A 22,001-nucleotide genomic window follows, 5' to 3' on the forward strand; every position below is an offset into this window, starting at 1 on the left:
CGCGCAGGTCAACTCTCTGAAGGTCTAATTACCCAGTGTAGCGCCTGCTTTCTGCGTGTCCCCGCGTAGCAACCGACACCGAGTTCCGGTCAATTGTCAACCTTCCCTGAATTGTAAGGCCAGGATTCGTACTGTGCTCCATCGAACGGTTCAGATTATTTGAGAAAGTGAAGGACTCCGTTTTGGCGTACGGATGGTCCAGGGAGAAACGAACCCGCTTGACCCACCCGCTTTTGCACCCGCGGGAAACCGAAGGAGTGGCGAATGAGCAAACTGGGTCCGGCACTGCGTAATTCGTCTCGTAGAGGTCAGACGTAAGCCACGCTCTCTAAAAACCTCGTGCTTGCGTCGCTGGTTCGGTTTTTATCGTCGTTAATGCGGAAAAAAGGAGCCTTTTTCATTTCCCAGTTAGGTAGCGAGGATGTCGACGAGGACGCCAACGGCAGCGGCAGAGGAGGAAAGGCCGTCCGAAATAATGGAATCTTCATCTTCGTCGTCGTCGTCTTCATCTTCATCTTCTTCCCGTTCTTTGCTTGAGAGGCTGAGGAGCTCGGGAGGAGGGTCCTCGCCGCTCATCTTCTTTCTCTGCTTCCACAAGGCGATTCGATCCGAACTTGATTGTCTCCACCGTGCCGCCGTAGATCTTGCCACTGATGGCGTTGCGGACGTTGAGGACGTATCACGGCGCTGCCGCTTCCTTTTCGCCATGTACCAGCACCACTCCAATGCGGAGGACGAGGTACTCGCTTGGTCCTTTTTGATGAATCAGGTTAATGTGTGGATTTTTTTTTGGTAATGCGGTTAGAATCTTAGTCAATAATTCCTACAATCATAGTTCTAACGGGATTCAAGAATCTTGGAGTAAGTTAAGGAAACTTGTAGTCTATCATCTCGATTTGGTTGCAGCCATGTTTTTATGCTCGACAGCTATATTTTCCTTATAGAGCATCGAATCTGTCCATAAATTTGGTCTCTATTAACTGAGGAAATATTTTTGACTGAGTTAAAGGATATTGTTGGCAGGACTGTCCGGTTTGATGAGCAATGATATGTGTGTGACCATTAACGGTGGCTACTTTTGGTGTTCTATTAACAAGTATCTTTTAGCTCGCTGTTTCTGTATTAAGATAAGCTGCTGCCTCGCCATTTTCTGGCTTGTATTGTGCATTCACTGTAGATTGCATTAGTATCAAAGTTGGAGTTGAAAATTTTAAATTTAGATGATACCATAACTGCACTAGCTGGCTCCTTTGATTCAGGCATTGCCGCTAAAGAAAAAGTGTGCGCATAAATACATTGCTGTATTTATTATCACTGTTAGCTATCTAAAACTTCTTGAATTGCAGGTCATTTTTCCAGCTCTTGACAGACGTGTGAAGAATGTAGCACAAACATATTGCCTGGAACACAAGGGGGAGCATGGCCTTTTTGAACAATTATTTAGACTGCTGGACTTGAATGTTCATAAGGATGCTAGTGTTAGAAGAGAAATTGCCTCATACACTGGTGCTATACAAGCATCACTGACGCAGCACATGTCTAAGGAGGAGCAACAGGTTTGCTTATTTTCTTGTATAATTCTGATGCATTTTTTTTATCTTTCTGTTCAGTCTGTATGTAGTTCTTATTGATTTCTTGGCTGAACCATGTATACTGAAGCTCTAAGAAAGTTGCTTTCATTGAGGTTCTGGAGTACCTAGCAGTTGTCATATGTGCAACATGACTTTTCGTGTTTTGCTACACTCTAGTGTATGTTGAAGTTTCATATGTTAGAAAAAATTGAATTATCTTGTCATCTAGGTGTCTTGTCCAGATTTTCTTCACTCAAATCAATAATTGTTTTAGTTGCAAAAGTTTCTCCATTGTGTATTATATTGAATTGGTTCTTTTACAACTGGTCTTGACATGCAAATCTTACTTTTTGTCTAACAATTTCTACATTAGTGCATTTTTAATATATCAGTCACTTGATGTCAGTTTGCATGCTTCCAAATTGCTTGTTTTTGTTTCAGGTTTTTCCACTGCTTGTCGAGAGTTTCTCACTTAAAGAGCAGGCTGATTTGGTTTGGCATTTTTTATGTAGCATCCCTGTGAACATAATGGCTGAATTCCTTCCGTGGCTTTGTTCTTCTGTTTCACCAGACGAACATAAGGATATGATAACATGTTTATACAAAGTAGTACCTGAAGACAAGCTTCTTCAGCAGGTAAGAATGTGATTCCATAATCACAAATTTTTTATTAGTTATCTAAATTGAAGTCTGAGGCTCCAAATGAATCAGGTCATATTTACTTGGATGAAAGGGAAACATTTGAAAAAACAGATTACGAGGCAAAATGGTTTTCTCTCAAGTTGTGTCAATTATTCTAATACCAGGAAGAGAAAATATGCAGAATCAGACTATAATCTCAACTCACCCAGAATTTATCCAATAAATGAAATATTAGACTGGCATAATGCTATCAAAAAGGAGGTCGATGACATTGCAAAAGAAGCAAGGCAAATACAGTTAACTCGAGATTTCACTGAGCTATCAACCTTCTATTCAAGGCTTGAATTTGTTGCTGATGTATGTATTTATCACAGGTATCGCCTTCTAGTTAGTTATGATAACCCTTCTTCTAAAGAAAAATATTCGTAGTCACTAGTGACATCTAGTTGTAGAAGATGACGACCCCAAAGAGTTAAGACCCGCATGGCCACATGTACTCTAAACCACTGCATTACAATATCCTGTTATTTAAATATATTTGTTCATATTTCTGCATGCTAGATGCTTCTGATAATCACTAGGGCACTGCTTTTTAAACCGGATTAATTTGTGGGAGCAATTAGGTGTAATTCTGTAATTAGAATGTAAGAAAATAGGTTAAAATGGTATAAACATTTCCAAAGTCAACAAGTTCTGATAGCTGGCCAAACTGAATTGAAACGGTGAAAGAAAAAGGGACATCAAATAAAATTCTAAATAATGTAATTAAAAGTTATTTGAGAGATTAAAATATTAGTAGTGATATAAGTTTGCCTAGAGTTCAATGGAAAGGCAAGATCCATGTAACCACTAAACCCTAAGGCTACGTTTGATTAGGAGTAATGTAATCAAGCGTGTAATGTAATAAAATTTGTAATGCAATGTAATGTAGTTAATATTACATTACTACGTTTGGTGAAAGAGTTATATACTATATATATATATATATATATATATATATATATATAGGTAATCTTTGATTACAAGGGTGATTACATTCTTTTATTTAGTGGTCATTATTTTTTTTTATAAGGAATGTAATTCATATTATTATAAAATGATAAAAATATCCTGCGACTTCCGCCGCCAGCGAGCGGCTGCCAACGGGGACCGACGGCGACCGGCGGTGGCCAGTGGCAGCGATCAGTTGGTGCAGGAAATGGACTAGGGGTATATTTGACATTTAAATTTTAATTAAACATTGATCTTGGAATGTAATTGGATTATATGTTGTTGGCTTTGTAATCCATATTACAAAACTTTATTATCTTTGGTAATTTAGATTACATTATATTACATTACAACTTGAAAACTGAACCAAATAAAGTAATCAATATTGTTTACATTACAAGGCTAATTACCCCTCACCAAACGTAGCCTAAATAGGTGGGACTTTCTTCATGGTGTTTCCTTTTCCTTACTAATAATTGTGGAATTCTGTCTGCAGTATAGCTGAAGATCAAATTTTATTTCCAGCAGTGGATATGCCAGTTTCATTTGTGGAAGCTCATGCTGTGGAAAAGGAGCAGTTTAACAATCTTAGATTTCTAATCAAGCATATTCAACAAGGTGGAACTAATTCATTATCCACGGAATTTTGTTCGAAGCTTTGTTCACATGCTGATCAAATTATGGACACTATTCAAAAGCATTTCAATGCTGAGGAAGCTGAGGTATATACCAATATGTTGACAAGGCCACTTTTGTAAGATATCATTAACATGATGGTGGTGTAAACTTTTGCTCTTATAGGTGCTTCCACTAGCAAGGGTGTCCTTTTCCACAGAAAGGCAACGGGAGATTGTTTATCAGAGCATATGTGTAATGCCTCTGAAACTAATTGAGCGTGTTTTACCCTGGTTAGTTGCAACCCTTTGCGAAGAGGAAGCAAACTCATTTCTCCAGAACATGAAACTGGCAGGTCTTATTTCATCCTTTCTAATACTCTGATGCATGTAAAACAAATGATACTTTTAGGCAGATGACTTATCAGTCTGTTCAAGTGAGGATTATTGCCATTTAGCACATTTTAAAACCAGATTATATTGTAAAACTTATATGCTTGAGACGTTTTGTTGAAGCTGTTTCTTATGCATCTTTTTCTTTCAATATATATATATATATTCACTATTATTTTGCAGCATCATCATCTGAGACTGCACTGGTTACTCTTTTTTCTGGTTGGGCATGCAAGGGCTATCTTCTCAGTATATCCAGATCTGGAAGATTTATATGTTTGTCATCAAAGGTAGCAAAGGGTGTCTGTCAGGAAGAGAAGGATAAGATAGAGGAAGACAGCAGTCAAACAGTTTTTGCCCTTGCTCCTCCATCAGGCAAGTTTCCATCTGTAGAAAGAGAAAATGACAAGGGTCCCATTCGCCAATGTAGTTTCTTAGAGTCTCATAGAAACAATAGTGTCCTCAGATCTTCTGATTTTTCAGTTGCACAAAATGAAATTTGCAATGGACAAACTTGCTTTGCTCCTGAATTAGGAGTCGCCAACCCTACTGTAGCTGTAGGTTCCTTCGCTAGAAAATCTCAGTTTTCCATGTCTTCCAACTCTTGTACTCCTTATATAAACTTAAGTCTCATTTCCAGGGAGACAGAGACCATCTTATCAGATGTTCCCCATCCATTCAGGCCCATTGATAGCATATTTAAGTTTCATAAAGCAATCCGTAAGGATTTAGAATATCTGGATACAGAGTCTGAAAAGCTTATAAATTGTGATGACTACAAGGCATTTCTCTGGAAATTTAGTGGTAAATTTTGTTTGTTGTGGGGCCTGTACAATGCTCACAGTAATGCTGAAGATAGGATTGTTTTTCCAGCTTTAGAGTCAAGAGAAGCTCTTCACAATGTCAGCCACTCCTATATTCTGGACCACAAACAAGAGGAGAAATTATTTGCTGAGATATCTGCAGTTCTTTCAGAGCTTTCACTACTACATGACAGAAATACAAATACCTATGAGAAAACTGAGAATATTGGAAGGCACTACATTTATTCTGTCAATGATATTGATTGGGCGAGGAAGCACAATGAGCTGGCCACCAAGCTTCGAAGCATGTGCAGATCTATAAGAGTTACTTTGGACCAACATGTTTATATGGAAGAACTTGAACTCTGGCCATTGTTTGACAAGTACTTTTCCGTGGAAGAGCAGGAAAAAATAGTTGGTCGCATAATTGGGATGACTGGAGCAGAAATTCTTCAGTCAATGTTACCTTGGGTAACTTCTGCTTTGACAGAAGAGGAGCAAGACATGATGATGGAAACATGGAGGGAAGCAACCAAAAACACTATGTTCAATGAGTGGTTAAGTGAATGGTGGATTGAGAGGCCTGTATGTTCTTCACAACCATCTGGAGAGGCAACCAATCTTCCAAAAGGTTTGTCTTGTACATTAAGAATATGAACTATGACCATTTTTTTGACAAATATAAATAAAAATGAGATATTTTTTTCTTCTTTGTATTTGTGACACTCTATTAGGATCCGTACTGCAAGAACATTGTGACCACAATGATCAGAAATTCAAGCCTGGTTGGAAGGATATTTTTCGAATGAATCAAAACGAATTGGAAGCAGAGATACGAAAGGTTTCTCGAGACCCAACACTTGATCCAAGAGGAAAGGCATATCTTATTCAGAATCTAATGACAAGGTTTCTGTTGTACAATCTATTATTTCGATACCTTGTATATACCTATTTTGACCCTTGTATTGATTGCTGCAGTCGTTGGTTAGCTGCTCAACAGAAACTGCCAGACTCATCTGCCACTCAAGATGGAAAAGATGAAGATATCCCTGGATGCTCACCAGCATATCGCAATGTAGAGCAAGAGATATTTGGTTGCGAGCACTATAAAAGAAACTGCAAGGTCCTTGCTGTCTGTTGTAAGAAGCTCTTTACATGCAGGTTCTGCCATGACAATGTCAGTGACCACACAATGGATAGGTAAATTATTTGCTATCTTAAAGGTGATGTCTCAGAAACACCACTCACTGCTTTTCTGGTTGGTTTCTTAGTGCTTTGTTGGTTATAAATTTTTTTAATGTTTTCCCTTGACAAAATGTATAGATACCTTTTGGCTGTTGAGGCCTAAGCTAACTTCCCATCTTTTTCATCAATGCACATTAGCTGTTTGACAGCAATCAAACAAGGAAACAATTTTTTTTATTTCATTTCATATGCATGATCAATTTGGACATAAGCTATTGTTCCATGTAAGGTGAAAATAAATTTTCTCTAGAAATTTTATGGTTTTGAAAAATTACCACATGACTTCTTGCAGTATATCAGTGGGAGACAGTTTCTGCTGGTCTAGAACTGGTACATCGAAGTTATGGAGCATATTTGTAAGACCCAACAGGAGAGTGTTTTGTGAGTGGAATTCTTCCAAAGAGATTATCGAACTGAAACCTACCAGAAAGAGGACACGGATCAGAAATTTGAACTACCAAATTTAAGTTAATTAATTCTATTCTTTATTTGGGACCTCTTTTTGTGTTCAGAAAAATATTTGGATGAAGATCACTGTAAGAACACTTAAAGTTGAGGGGGAAAAGCATGTGGGTTTCAGTGGAACCACTGACGATTCAACCAACTTCATTCATGCATTTGGGACAACTAAAGCTTGAATAGGAGAAATAGTATCTTATTGATTTCTAATCTATGCTTAAAGTATTGTCCATGGTTTCAGTATAGTGTCATGTCAAAGCTTCAAATGCCTCCCAATACAAGTGTTTAGTCCTCTTCACCTGAAACTAGCATGCTTATCTCTAAATATAACCAAGGTCTCTTATAGTCTTCTTCATTTACTTCCTAAATATAAGTCCAAAAGCAATTAGAAAATTATTTGAGTTAATTGAGTTAAAAGTTTGGAGTAATAAGTTACAACAATGTAAAAAGTATCTCAACTAATGATTATACTTATTAATACCAAAATTAGGTAGTGTAATGACTAATAAGCATAGCTTATTCATACCAAAATGAGTAGTGTGCATTATTCGAGGGCATTGGTTCTTATAGCATTCTAGTTAGCATAACCTCATAACTTTTAAAGCCCAAATTGAGTAATTCTTCTAGAATTTCTGATATCAGAACTAATTTTTTCACATGCCCATAAATAAATCTTGATTAATCAATGGGGACTATCACAATTGGAGTAGAACAGGCACAAGTACAAGGTATAGTGGCCTTCTAGTTTGTGCTTTGTCACTTCCCCTCTCTTTTAAAGTATGTTTTCCACTCATGATCGGCAAATGACATCAAAGAGTGAATCATGGTAATAAAATCTTCTTATATCAGTCAATTCTGGATGATATTGGCCTGTGCAAGCCTTGTTTCAGTCAGTACAATTGAAACTTTGTTGATTTGAAGGACATAATAACATTTATCCATGATTTGGTATTTGATCCTGTTCGAAAACGGAGATGATGCCAATCAGGGGATGTGGATGGAAAGTTGACGAGATGAGGACTCTGCGTAAACCTGCAACATAGAAGACGTTAGTGCTGGGCCGGGAAGGGGTTCCCGACAATGGTCCTCCGACGCTTAAGTCAGTTTCTGGTAAATAGAAAAACGAACTGTAGCAAGAACGTGTAAAAAACGAAGTTGCGCATATCTCCGCTTGTAGATGGGAACCTCCTTTTGTAGTGTCACTGTAGTGTTCATGCACGCATCTCAAAAAGTAGGCACGTTTTCCTAGGCATCCTAGGAAAAGATAAGTAAAAAGTGTCTCTGACACCATTCCTTAAGTAGCCATGCAACTTTATGATGTGACAAGAAGCTTTTAAAGTATGATTTGTCTGCTGAACATGCTCTGCTGTCAGTGGCACAAATTCCCAAAAGGATATGATGAGATAATTAGTAGGCCCACACACGGCCAACCGACCGCTGCTCGGCCGGGTAGTCCCCGTCTGCACGTAATGCACAGAATTATTGTCTTACTTTCTGTTCGGCTGTATTGTTGTCGGAGGGCTGCCCTTTGTCCGATTGGATATGCCTCCCGCTCGGGGTAGTGGTCCGGGGGAGTTGTTGCTTGGCTCTCAGCCTTAATCACGGGCTTTCCTAGAGCGGTCGTTCGGGCATGAGTGGGGCCGACCGGGTTGTCATGCCCGGCTGGACAGACGAGGCTGCCACTTGGCTTAATTGGTTTGCTTCATGGGCCTGAGCCTTTGATTGTTTTGACTTTGACCTCCATGTCTACTGCTTTTCTTCTACTTTGACCCACTGGTGGGGTCCCTCTTCATCACTGCATCACAAATCTTCCCCTCAAGTCTAGTCGAAGAAGGCTGCAAGTCCGATTGACTGGACATTTAGTGTGCCCTATCATTCTTTCTTCCCAACTGGTCGTGCTTGGGCTCAGGGTTGCCGTTCTATGATGTCTACTGCTCTAATGGTGATAGTTGTCGTTCAGTTGTCGACGTTCTTTGACTTAAGGGTTTATAGGCGTCGTTCAGCTCTTAACGTTCTTTGACTCAAGGGTTTATAGTCGTCGGTCGATTCTCAATGTTCTTTAATTCAAGGGTTTACAGTCGTCGTTCGGCTCTCAATGTTCTGTGACTCAAGGATTTATAGCCGTAGTTCGGCTCTCAACATTCTTTGACTTAAGGGTTTATAGCTGCCATTGGGCTCAATTGTGCACAACACTTGGCCAATTTTCTGGCTCCTTGCTAATCTCTGCTCTGACTGTAATGCCCTTTAATTGTTGTCGTCATCACCCTAATTTCTCGAAAATCATTTAGATCTTCACCCATTAATGCAAAGCACGCTTGGTTATACCCTGTAATCATGCTTCCCGCCTCCTCATTAATGTCAATGCCACGTGTCGCCTTTGAATGTCGCCGCAGTAGTGATGTGACAGACGACTATTTGGGTTTGATGTGACAGCAACCTTTTTGAATTCAATGGTCACGATGAATCCCCGTTTTCCAAAGCCCTCGATCGAACGACTCAGAACAATCGCCCTCTAGGTTTTTAAACCCCATCTTTTTCTTTTACCCTATCATTTCCCTCGCGTTCACTGTTACCTTCTCCTCTTTGTCCACAGCCTTTGTCGGCGATTTCTTTTGCAGTAAGCCCTTTCTTCTCATTGAATCCTTATTTTCCTTCCCTTTCTCTGCTTTATGGTTGAATCTCCTCATCCTCCCCAGGCCGTCCTCGGGCTCTTGTACACCTCCATCGAATCTAAGTTCAACAGCAACGAGGTTGACCAAATGCAGCTAACATATTGTTTCCCCGAGGGTTATAAGATTGTCATCCCGTCTACCTACGACCATCCTTATACGCCTCCCGATGGTTTTTTGTCATTTTTTAAGGATCAATTTCTAGACGGCCTACGCTTTCCCATTCACCCCTTTTTCTCCGAAGTTTGTAAATATTTTCATATTTCTTTGTATCAATTAGTAACCAACTCTTTTAGACTGCTGTGCGGGGTAGTGATACTGTTCTGCTTACACGGCATTCCTTTGGTACCCCGCGTGTTTCATTATTTCTACTACCCTAAACTATCCAAGTCGGGCACCTTTCTATTTCAAGCCTGAGTGGGCGTCGTTTACTTCGATAAAATGCCTTCCTCAAATAAGTATTGGAGGGAGCATTACTTCTACGTCCGTCTCCTCGTCCGGCCCGAATTCCCGACCAACTGGCAGATAGAGTTGGCGAAGTCTCCTCCGGTCGGTTGGTATCGAGGCCGGTTAGACTACCTTCAAGCAGCTGCGAGTCTGGCGAGTTAGAAATATCACATACACTGGTTGTTATTGGAGGGGGTCCCATATGTGTTTGGGCTAAGCCTTATTCAAACGCAGCTGCCCCTCCCCCTCCCCCTAGGTATGTCCTTTTTCTTCCCGCCGTTCTTGAATCTAACTGACTTTTTGTCCTTTCTTGCAACCCAAATCATGTTGAGGGCACAACTGAGCGACAAGAGCAGGTTTGCAGACGCAGAAATCAATGCCAAAGGCATCGCCGAGCTGGAGAGTCGAGGCTTGTTGCTGGTCGAGCAGTTGGAAGAGCGGATCGACGAAACAGGCGGAAGTTAGGTGGCAGCTAGCGATGTCGCGGCCACAACTGGCAAGCTATCCCCCGAGCGGCAATCTATGGCACCGATTGTGGTGCCTTCGGAGTCGGCCACTTTCGGTGAGCCGCTAATCCAACGCCGCAAGAGGCACCAGGCGGAGGCTTCTTCCCGCTCAGCAACTTCAGCCATCCGACCCTCTACTCCTTCAGCCTCCATCATCCATTCTGAGCAGGGCGAAACTTCATCTTCGGCAGTCCCTGAGAGGGAGACTGCCTTACCTACCCCTCCATCCTCCAATCGGACACCTTCTTTGTCCGCGCTGCCAGCCAGGACGATATGTGCATCGCCGGTCGCCTTCTTGCCGCTTCCACCCACTAGCCCAACCGACGAAGTATCTATAATTCGCTCCTCCCCCATGTCCAAGTCCAAGAGCCCCGCCACTTCAGAGCCATCAGCCCCGAGCGGCCGACGAAGCATCAAGGCTATCCTTCGCTTGCCCACTAACGAGTGGCATCACCCGGATGGCGCTGATCCGTGCTCACTCGACACCAAATAACCATCCAAGGTCCCCTTGCCCAAACATGGGCATATGCCAAGGTCAGGGCGGCAACCCTTTCGCCCGAGGAGCTAGCTAACGACTTCACTCAGAAATCCACTGGAGTAAGTTTTAACTAAGTCATTTCTCTACATTCCCCAATCGGAACTAATTAGCGCATCTGTCTTGCAGTTTTAGGTGGAGAGTTTGGCAATCTGCCAACGACTAGCATTTTTTGAGCATGAAAACCAACAGTTGCGAGCCCCGTTCGTCCAAGCATACACCTCGTGAGCTCAGGTTGAGTAGCTCATTGCAGAGGTTGCCCAATTGAAAAAAGACTTGGAGTATAGCTCCGAGCAACTGTTGGGCTCCAAACAGGCGCTCAACGTGGAGAAAGACAAGAATCATGAGTAAGCCCTCCAACTCAATCGGCTAACCAAGCAGGCTCATAACTTTAAGTCGAAGATAAATTCTGCCGCCGTCCAAAACTCGGAGTCATCAAAGATCTTGGCATTAAAAACAAGAGGCTTGAGTCTTGGCCCAAAATCTTAAAGAGGCAAAAGCTGCTTTAACGACAAAGCAGGCTAGCCGAAAGGCCCTGCAGGCAGCAAGCAAGCTCCAGCTTGATGAAAAAGATGCCGAGTTAGCATTCCTAAAGGCTGAGTTGGAGGCGTCCAAGACGGCTTTCCAGAAGTTGAAGGAGGAGGAACCTAGTCAGTTGGAATCCTTCAGAGTAAATTATCTTCGCTTTGACTCTTTTAACGATATGCTCATTAACCGAACTATCTGTCTTTTCAACTATGATATCGACGGCACCCTCCGACAACTGAAGGACGACGACTACCTCTCCCTGACCTATCAAGAAAAATTATAAAGAGGGAGCAGATCTCCGAGTCGCTTCTAGACGACGTGCTCAATTACCTTGCTTTGTTTCCTTCTCAAATTTCTCATCAGCTTTTTGTATTTTCCGCAAGCAACTTGTAAAAATTTCTAAGTGTCAATCAATGCATGCTCATTCGACAATTTGGAATTCTCTCTTCTACCGCATATATCAGCCCGAGTGGCTCAAGTGTCTTCAGATGTCGGAATTAAGTGCACTCGTAACATTGTCGAGCGGCTTGTGAGTTTTTGACACTTGGGCGCGAGAAGTTCACTCGCTTATAATACTACCGAGCGGCTCGTGAGTCTGGGTTACGCCCGATTTGAACCCCGTGGCTAATAATCTTGAGGCACGAGTGCGTGATCGATTATAACTCGACCCAATCGAGTCGAGAATCTTTGACACTTAGGTGCGAGGGCATGCTCGTTTATAACACGGTCGAGCGGCTCATGAGTCTAGGACATCCCGGATCTAAGCCTCGTGGCTAATAATCTTGAGATGCGATTGTGTGCTCACTTATAACTCGCTCAATCGGATCCAGAGTCTTTGACACTTAGGCGTGAGGGCATGCTCGCTTATAACACGGTCAAACGACTCGTGAGTCTGGGACACGCCCGGTCTGAACCCGGTGGCTAATAATCTTGAGGCGCAAGTGCATACTCGCTTATAACTCGTCTGATTGGGTCGAGAGTCTTTGACACTTATGCGAGAGGGCATGCTCGCTTATAACACGACCGAGTGGCTCGTGAGTCTGGGACACGCCCGGTCTGAACCCGGTGGCTAATAATCTTGAGGTGCGAGTGCGTGCTCGCTTATAACTCGCCCGATCGGATCGAGAGTCTTTGACACTTATGCGAGAGGGCATGCTCGCTTATAACACGGTCGAGCGGCTCGTGAGTCTGGGACACGCCTGGTCTGAACCCGGTGGCTAATAATCTTGAAGCGCAAGTGCGTGCTCGCTTATAACTCGCCGATTGGATTGAGAGTATTTGACACTTAGCAAATCTTTGTTTAAACTTTCCTGCATTCATAGAATAAATGGCTTTACAATTTACATCAATTTTATTGCACTTTTACTAGCTCACCCTGTAGGGTTGTAGGTGGTTTGCGCTCCATGCCCGATCGAGCTTCCTTCCGGTCTCGTCTTGCAGATAGTATGATCCCGAGTTGAACTTTTGTATCACTTTGTAGGGCCCTCCCCATGGCGCCTCCAGCTTGGACATGTCGCCGACCGACTTCACTCTTTCCAGACTAAGTCACCGACCTAGACTGATCTGGGAATAACTCGTTTGTTGTAGCTTTGCTTCATCCTCTGCCGATATGCCATCAATCGGACGACAGCTTTATCTCTGATTTCGTCTATCAGTTCTAGCTCCATAATTCGCCGATTAGGATTATCCTTGTCGTACAACCATCGCCGATTGGATTCTATGCCAATCTTAATTGGGACCACTACTTCTCCTCCGTACTCCAAGTGAAATGGAGTAATGCCAGTGGCCTCCCGAGGAGTGGTGCGATAAGACCATAGTATTCTCGACAGCTTATCCACCCAACTTCCTCCCATGTGGTCGAGCTGGACCTGAGTCCTCTAAGAATTTCTCTGTTGGTGACTTCTACTTAGCCATTGCTTTGGGGGTAAGCCACTGAAGTGAAGGCCTGTATAATACCATAGTCGACACACCACTCTTTGAGCCTCCGTCCTTAAAACTATCTTCCATTATCAGAGACTAATTTATGAGGGGCCCTGAACCAACATACGATATTTTGCCACATAAATTTGATAACCATTTGCTTGGTTATCTTGGCAAGCGGTTCAGCTTTTACCGATTTGGAAAAATAGTTCACCGCCACAAGCAGAAATCTTCTCTAACCAATCGCCTTGGGGAAAGGTCCTACAATGTCCATGCCCCATTGGTCGAATGAGCATGAGACTATGGATGCCTTCAGTTCTTTCATCGGTCGGTGCAGTATGTTCTGGTATTTTTTGGCAAGAGAGGCAGGTGGACACTATTCGGGCAGCATTCGCCTACAAGGTAGGCCAGAAGTACCTCGCCAGTAGGATTTTTTTTGCCAACGAATGGCCGCCCGGATGACTACCACAGGAGTCTTGATGAACTTCTTATAAGATGTGATGGCTATCTTGTATAGGTGGTCTCCAATTAGTGTGAACTGCTCGGTCTTCTTCTTGATTACCCGAGCCTGCTCTCGGTCGGTTGGTGTATTGCTCGACCGGAGGAACTCAATCAAAGATATCCTCCCGTCATTCAAGGTCGCTCCTTCAGCCGACCTCTCAATATGAGCCACCAACAATACCTACTCGATTGGCCCATCCAACACTACAGGGGTTAAGGAACTTGCCAATTTTGTCAGTTCGTCTACATATTGATTTTCCGCTCATGGGATTTTTTGGATAATTACTTCTTTAAATCCGGCATTCAATTTTTTGAACGTCTCAGCATACAACCTTAGCCTTGCAATACTTATTTCAAAAGTCCCCGACAGCTGTTGTGCTGCCAATTGAGAGTCCGAATGGATAAAGACTCGGGTGGCTCCTACATGCCGAGCTACTTACAGCCCGACGATCAACGCTTCATACTCTGCCTCATAATTCATGGCCTAATAGTCCAATCAAACGAGTGCTGCACTCGATCTTCACATGGTGATATCAGGAGTATGCCCACGTCGTTGCCCTGCTTGGTGGATGATCCGTCCACATAGATTTTCCAAGTTGTCTCCGGCTCGGCATTCTGTACTTCTGTCACAAAATCAACTAAGGCTTGCGCCTTGATCGTAGATATGGGCTAGTACTGTATGTCAAATTTGCTTTGCTTCGTGGTCCACTTGATGAGCCGGCTGGACGCTTCACGGTTGAGAACCTGCCCTAGAGTGCTATTGGTGAATACAATTATAGGATGCGACAAAAAGTATGGGCTAACCTACGAGTGGCGAGGACCAGTCCGTACGCCAGCTTCTCGAGATAGGTGTAGCGGCATTCGACATCTTTCAATGTATGACTCAAAAAATACACCAGCTATTGTTCAGCGTCATTTTGTCGCACCAACATTGAGTCAACCGCCCGCTCAGTACATCCAAAGCGGCTCGCCAATGATGGGCTTTGCCAATACAAGTAAGGAGGTTAGATAACTCTTGAGCTCCTCCAGCGTTTTATCGCACTCGGCATCCCATTGAAATTTTGTAGCTCAGCGCAGAATCTTGAAGAATAGGTGGCTCCGATCAAATGATTTGGAGATGAATCTTGATAATGTTATGATCCACCCGGTCAGCCGCTGAGCCTCCTTGAGGTTGCGGGTCTTGGAGCGCCTTCACTTTGCTTGGATTTGTGTCGATCCCCCGCTCAGTCACGATGTAACTGAGGAAGCGTCTGCTCCTTACCCCAAGCAAACACTTGTTTGGATTGAGCTTGATTTCATACCTCCTCAGTGTTCGGTAGGTCTCCTCGATACTTGCACAGAGATGAGTCGCTCAAAGGGATTTTATCATAATGTCGTTGACGTATACCTACATGTTCCAGTTGATTTGCCCTCGGAATACTTTATTCATCAGCCTCTGGTAGGTGACTCCCGCGTTCTTCAATCCGAACGGCATTACATTGTAATAAAAGACCCTGTCGGCCGTGATAAAACTAACCTTCTCCTGATCTTCTCTGGTGAGCGGGACCTGCATCCAACATGCAAATCAGGCCATCGTCAAGTCCACCATCTAATCAATGTACGGCAGCGGGTAATGGTCCTTCGGGCAGGCCTTGTTCAAGTCTCGAAAGTCAATGCAAATCCGTCATTTATTGCCTAGCTTGGAGACTAGTGCCACATTAGCTAGCCAGCTCGGAAATTGATTTCGCGTATGTGGCCGACCTCTAACATCTTTTTTGCTTCCGCTCGGATTATCTGATTTTGCTCCGAGTTGAAGTCTCTTTTCTTTTATTTCACTGGCGTCCGACGGACATGCAACTCATGCTAGGAGATGATCGGTGAGATGCTCGGGAGCTCATGCGTCGCCCATGTGAACACATTATGGTTTTGCCTTAGACAGTCAACGAGCTCCTTCTGTTCCACACCTAGGTCGTGGCTTTCGGTCGGCTGGGATGCACCTAGACTTCTTCTTTCTCGTCATAGACCAGGGCGAGAGGCTCTTCCAGAATTGCGTTTATTTCGAGCCATGGAGCCTTCCGCGTGGCCCGTGACTCTGCTTTTACCATTTCGACGTAGCACCAGCTAGCCGCCTTTGACTTCACTAACCAAGTTGTCTACGGGGAACTTGATCTTCTGGCAAAACATGGACACGACCGCTCGGAACTTGTTCAACGCCGATCAGCCGACCCAAAATGACATTGTAAATGGACGGGGCGTCCACCACGATGAAGTTCATCGTCCTCATCCTCTTCAGCAGCTCCTCTCCGAGGGATATGGCCAACCGAGTCTAGCCAATCGGCAATACCTCATTGCCCGTGAACCCGTATAAGGGAGTCGTCATGGACTGCAGCTCGTTCCGATCGATTTGCAGTTGATCGAATGCTTTCTTGAAAATAATATTTACTAAGTTGTCTGTATCTATAAAGGTGCGGTGAATATTATAATTAATAATTACCGCTTTGATGATCAGGGCGTTATCGTGAGGGACCTCCACCCCCTCTAAGTCTTGAGGATCGAAACTGATTTCTGGTCCTTCTGCTGTTACTTGGCTGCAACCGATGCCATGAATTTCTAACCGTCGGGCGTGCGATTTCCAAGTCCGGTTAGAGTCGCCACTAGTCGGTCCTCCGGGAATCATCCCAATGTCGGCTTACTACGATTTTCTTCCTCTCGAGCCGACGGGCGTTCCCGCTCGGTAGACGCTCGGGCATGCCTTTGATAGTCTCCGTGTTGATATGGCTGTCGGTGCTCTTCAGTCACTGGCCTCCTTTCTTCACGCCGCCCTCCCACTCGTTGGTGATGGTGTCTATCAAGCGAGGGGGATTGGCGGTGGAATCTTGATGAAGTTGCTCAGCGGAGCTACGGTTTGAAACTGTAGCAATCTTTGGTGTTGTGCGTTGCTGTCCGATGATAAGAGAAGAAAAGCAGGGTCCACGGTCGGGACTTGGTGGGCCTCCCCCACTCAAACTCCACATGTTGGATTGCACGGGTCCGAGACTCTTGGTTTTGCTGTGCTGCTCGCGCTCAGGGCCCCCTTGGTGGTTGATATGCATGCGTCGATCGACGCTCCGGGACATCGGTTGGCTCAGGAATTACTTCCTTCGAGTCACTTGGGCTTCTTCGACATTGATATACTTAGTAGCCCGCCCGAATCGAAGTCTTTCGGAGTCCTCTGGATGAGTGACCGAAAGAACTGACCCTCTACAAGTCCTTACGAGAAAGAGCTTATCAAGATCTCCGATGTGGTTGATAGAACTTCCATGGCCACTTGATTAAACCTTTTGATATAGGCCCGCAGTGTTTCCTTGGGCCTTGCTTGACCGCAAATAGATTGACATTTGTCATCTGATGGCGGCGACTGCTTGCCAAGTGTTGTAGGAACGTCGATCGAAAATCTTTGAAGCTATGGATGGATCCGATCAGCAGCCTCTTGAACCACTTAACTCCATCGGTATATTGGTGGAGTGTTGCCACATTATCAAATTTGATCAGATGATCTTCGGGGTCGGTTGCTCCCATGTATTCCCCGATCGTCAAAGGTCTATAATGGCGTGGCAGTTGGTTGTCGAGGATCTCCTAGGAGAACTGTCGGCTAATCTGCTAGGGAGAGGTATTGAGCTGAGGTGATTTACCTTTTCGCTCATCCCGGACGGGCGCGTCATTTGATGAGGAGCTGGATGTCCGTTCTGCTCGGCCCTGCTCTTCTGATGGTGTGCAGAACAACGCACGGTGGTAAGGGATGGACGCATTCGGTGCGTCTCGGGATACGCCAGTCGGCCTATTGCTTTGCTTCTGGTTGGCCGAATCTTCCTCTTGGGCTCCAGGTTTAGCGTGTTGGCCTATTCTTGACGCGGCGCGGTCGTCCGCTCGGTGGTCGGCTGCTATCTGTTGTTGCTCCATCATCTTCGCCGCTTGGCTTGTATCAACAACTCCAAGTCTTCTTGCGTTAGTGTTACCGTAGTAAGTCGTCCAACGTTCTCTATCTTCACGCTTCAGATTCAGGTAAAAATTCCCATAGACGACGCCAAATGTGATCCTGTCCAAAAATAGAGATGATGGTAAACTGGGGATGTGGCTAGAAAGTTAACGAGATAAGGACTCTGTGTAAATCTGCAACACAAGAGGCGTTAGTGCCGGGCCGGGAAGGGGTTCCCGGCGATGGCCTCCGATGCTCAAGTCAATTTTCGGTGAGTAGAAAATGGAGAATTGTAGCAAGAGCGTGTAGAAACAAGGTTGCAAATACCTCTGCCTGTAGATGGGAACCTCCTTTTATAGTATCACTGTAGTGTTCGTGCACGTATTTCAAAGCGTAGACACATTTTCCTAGATGTTCTAAGAAAAGACAAGTCAAAAAGTGTCCTTTACACCATTCCTTAAGCAGTCATGCAACTTTTTGATACGATTACCTGCTAGACATGCTCTATTGTTAGCGGCACAAACTTCCAAAAGGACATGCTCTGCTGTTAGCGACATAAACTCCTAAAAGGATATGATGAGATAGTTATTAGGCCCACACGCGGCCAACCGGCCACTGCTTGGCTAGGTAGTCCCCGTCTGGACGTAATGCACAGAATTATTGCCCTGCTTTCCTTTGTTCGATCGGACATGCCTCCCGCTCAAGATAGCAGTCGGGAGTTGTTGCTTGGCTCTCAACCTTAATCGCGGGCTTTCCCAGAGCGACCGTTCGAGCACGACTAGGGCCAACCAGGTTGTCACGCCCGACCGGACAAACGAGGCCACTACTCGGCTTAATTGGTTTGCTTCATGGGCCTGGGGCTTTGACTGTTCTGATTTTGTCCTCCACGTCTACTTCTTCTACTTTGACCCACTGGTAGGGGTCCTTCTTCATCACTGCATCAGTATCGTCTGGCAGCTAGAGCATACATTTTGGTCTTGCTATCATTTTATACCTGAAACCCTGGTTACAACCTTAAAAATTTCATTAGTTCTTGGTCAATATGATCCTGAATATTGGTAGTTTTGTACTATAAAAAAGATTACTTATTTTTTGATGATCATATTCGAAAATGTGTATTCTTTGTTTGCATGCCATTATAGTAATGCAGATTGGACTTGCATATATCCAGGAATTGATGCAGCTTGGATGTTCCTAGGTTTAACCTTCTCCCTAACGAATCTGCAGGAAAGCAGTGACAGAGATGATGTGCATGAACTGTTTGAAAGTCCAACCTGTTGGCCCAACATGCAAGACAACTACCTGCAATGAATTTTCAATGGCTAAATACTTCTGCAAATTTTGTAAATTTTTTGATGATGAACGGTACTCCTCTTAGTTCCTTTAACATTTGTTATCAATTTATTAAACACAAACATTTTTCCTGAAATTGAAGTGGTACATAAATCTTGTATCTAAACTTAACACAAAAATGTTAGTTCTTTCTTCTGCATTTGGAATCAAAATTGGTTGCATATCTTATAAGTCAATAGTGAGCTTTTTAAATTGGTATTTGGCTATTATCTAGGATTAGAAATGATAGGTATTCTTTAGGACATGTTTTTCAAATGACAAGCTAGCTTACTAAAAGAATTTATGCAACTAAGAATGACAAATATCCATAAATAAAAAATGTTCATTTTTTAAAAAAAAAACTTTTCAGAAATAGGATCGTGACATTCTATCAAAATGTTAACTTGTATACTTAAAATGTTAGATACCTTAAGAAAACAACTGGTCTAAGCTATTAAAAAATTATTAATGTTTTATTTTCTTCGAATAAATGATTTTTTTATATGATTGTTTGCTTGTATTTTTGTGCATTCTATTGTTAAATTTCTTGAATTTTTTTTCAGGATTTATTCCCTTGCTGCCAATCCTATTTTGCAGCTTGTAGTTTTCTTGACTATCGAATACTGAACAATTTCAATTTTCAACCCCATGGTGCAATGAGTGAACCCTAGCGTGGCCCTTGCACTCCCTAAATCAAATATTTTATGGGTTTGAATTAAGGCTTGCTCCTATTACCCTGTTCAATTGATCATTTGATGCAATATTTAAGCTTAGGACCACTTTACTATCAGGGGATGATGGGTTCTTTTCTACCAATTTTGCTTGTTCAGAATAAATGGTCAATTAATATTTTATCAGTTGCAACAACATGCAGTAAGCCTTTGTTTCTAGTTAATTAGACAGTTGTGATTTAAGAGAGACTAATTTCTCAGGAACCTAGTATGTATTGCTTCTGCGTATGTGACTAAAGGATTATTTTACAAATCTTATACCAGGCAATTAGAGAATGATATTCAATGTGATTCGAGAAAGATATTGGGTCTATATTTATGTTCATTAGAAGTAGACCAAGCCAGAATTGGAGCCTTGGTAAAGTTGTTGCCATATGATTTTTAGGTCATGGGTTCGAGTTTCGGAAATAGTCTCTTGCAAAGCAGGATAAGGCTGTATATAATAGATCCTTCCCTAGAATCCGCATTGGCAGAAGTTTCATGCACCAGGCTGTCTTTTAAAAGTGGACCATGCCACTTATGTGTTTTTATTAGAAGAGCTCACCAAAATGCTTTGCCTTGGAACAACAATAGTATTCTACTAACATAATGTTTGATTGTTCTGAAATTTTCCATGGAAATGCTTTTGTTTACTTCAGGACCGTGTATCACTGCCCCTTTTGCAATTTATGTCGTCTTGGACAAGGACTTGGAATTGATTTCTTTCACTGCATGAAATGCAATTGTTGTTTGGGTATGAAGCTAGTGGAACACAACTGTTTGGAGAAAGGTCTAGAATCAAATTGCCCCATATGTTACGATTTCATGTTTACATCAAGCGCACCTGTTAGAGCGTTACCTTGTGGCCACTTCATGCATTCATCTTGCTTTCAGGTAACTTTTGCCTGAAACATCGATGTGATTTCAGCAACATTTCCAGTTTCTTCTGTCGGAGAACTTATAGGATGGTAGAGGCTAATTTGTATTCTGAATTTCACAGGCATATGCTTGCAGTCACTATACCTGCCCTATCTGCAGCAAGTCTTTGGGAGACATGACGGTAATGCTTGTCATTTTGTTTTATCAAGTTAAATGAACTCTTTTAGAATGTTATCTCTAGATTACTATTTCGGTTGAGAAAGCTTAGAATTTTTATCATCCTAACCTTAGGAACTATGCTCTCTTTCTGGTATTCTAAACCAAGATGTAAAAATTCAATGATAATTAGGGAACTTCAACGATAAATAACCTTAACCATGAAAGGGGAAGCCAAGCTTTTTGAGACATAAAAATCCTTCTCTTTTGCTATTAGAAAGTTCATAATTCCATGCACAAGAATTGACTAAAACAAATCTGGAATTCCAATTCCAATTCCAAATTTTTCCCGACAACTGTTTGGAGCTCAGTGTCTTTCAATATTTTCAACAGATTTTTAATATTTTCTCATCAGGTCTACTTCGGCATGCTTGATGCTTTGTTGGCTGCAGAACGGCTCCCTGAAGAATACAGAGATCGTTGCCAGGTTTTGCATCTCTCAGCTCGGCCTTCCTATTGCTATATGTTGCACACTAAAATAAATTGAAATTCTGATCGTTCGACTTTCTGTTTTCCACAAGGAAATTCTATGCAACGATTGCGGGAACAAAGGCTCGTCTCGTTTCCATTGGCTGTACCACAAATGCAGCCTATGCGGTTCATACAATACGAGGGTAATAAACACTGAAGCGAGCACATGTCCCACATCAAGACAGTGATGAATTCTCTTCTTTCACTTCCATCTTTTTTCAAGATTAAATCTTCTTGAGTGAAGAGAACATATTTGAGACATGCACAGATGCCACAGGGTCAACTGATTGACATAAACAATACCACAAGAAACAGGGGAAGAAAGTGCAAAAGGAAAAACATGTTGATTGATACAAGACAGAAAAGAGGAAATGTTTGCCCATGTGATATTGAGGAAGATTTTTTTCCCCACGTCTTGGATATTTTTTTTTCATCGTCAAGTAGGGTAAATGTTTCTTGATAAGCTCTGTTTTCTTTTTGATTTCTGGAAAAAAAAAAACCATTTAAAAGATGTGTTTATCACTATTTAAGCAGACCTGAACTCATTCTTCATGCATATTATATATGCTATGGTTTTACACACCTACACATTCTTTGTCGAAAACTAAATGATAAGTTTACTTTTCTTCATGAATT

The 22,001-nt window shown here is 42.7% G+C and overlaps 1 protein-coding gene across 1 annotated transcript; it reads left to right on the forward strand.

Annotated features, from left to right (window-relative positions):
- The first annotated feature begins 380 nt into the window (after nucleotides 1-380).
- LOC122006554 (zinc finger protein BRUTUS-like) lies at nucleotides 381-21,921 on the forward strand. The gene is made up of 14 exons (XM_042562104.1): nucleotides 381-739; nucleotides 1,347-1,556; nucleotides 2,013-2,207; nucleotides 2,283-2,587; nucleotides 3,700-3,925; nucleotides 4,005-4,173; nucleotides 4,394-5,644; nucleotides 5,748-5,919; nucleotides 5,992-6,213; nucleotides 18,985-19,122; nucleotides 20,459-20,693; nucleotides 20,800-20,859; nucleotides 21,250-21,321; nucleotides 21,416-21,921. The coding sequence occupies exons 1-14, from the start codon at nucleotides 422-424 to the stop codon at nucleotides 21,551-21,553; spliced, it is 3,711 nt and encodes a 1,236-aa protein (XP_042418038.1). The 5' UTR covers nucleotides 381-421; the 3' UTR covers nucleotides 21,554-21,921.
- The last annotated feature ends 80 nt before the right edge of the window (nucleotides 21,922-22,001 follow it).

The sequence above is a fragment of the Zingiber officinale genome, chromosome 7B (genome assembly GCF_018446385.1).
Source record: "Zingiber officinale cultivar Zhangliang chromosome 7B, Zo_v1.1, whole genome shotgun sequence".
Taxonomy (NCBI): Eukaryota; Viridiplantae; Streptophyta; class Magnoliopsida; order Zingiberales; family Zingiberaceae; genus Zingiber; species Zingiber officinale.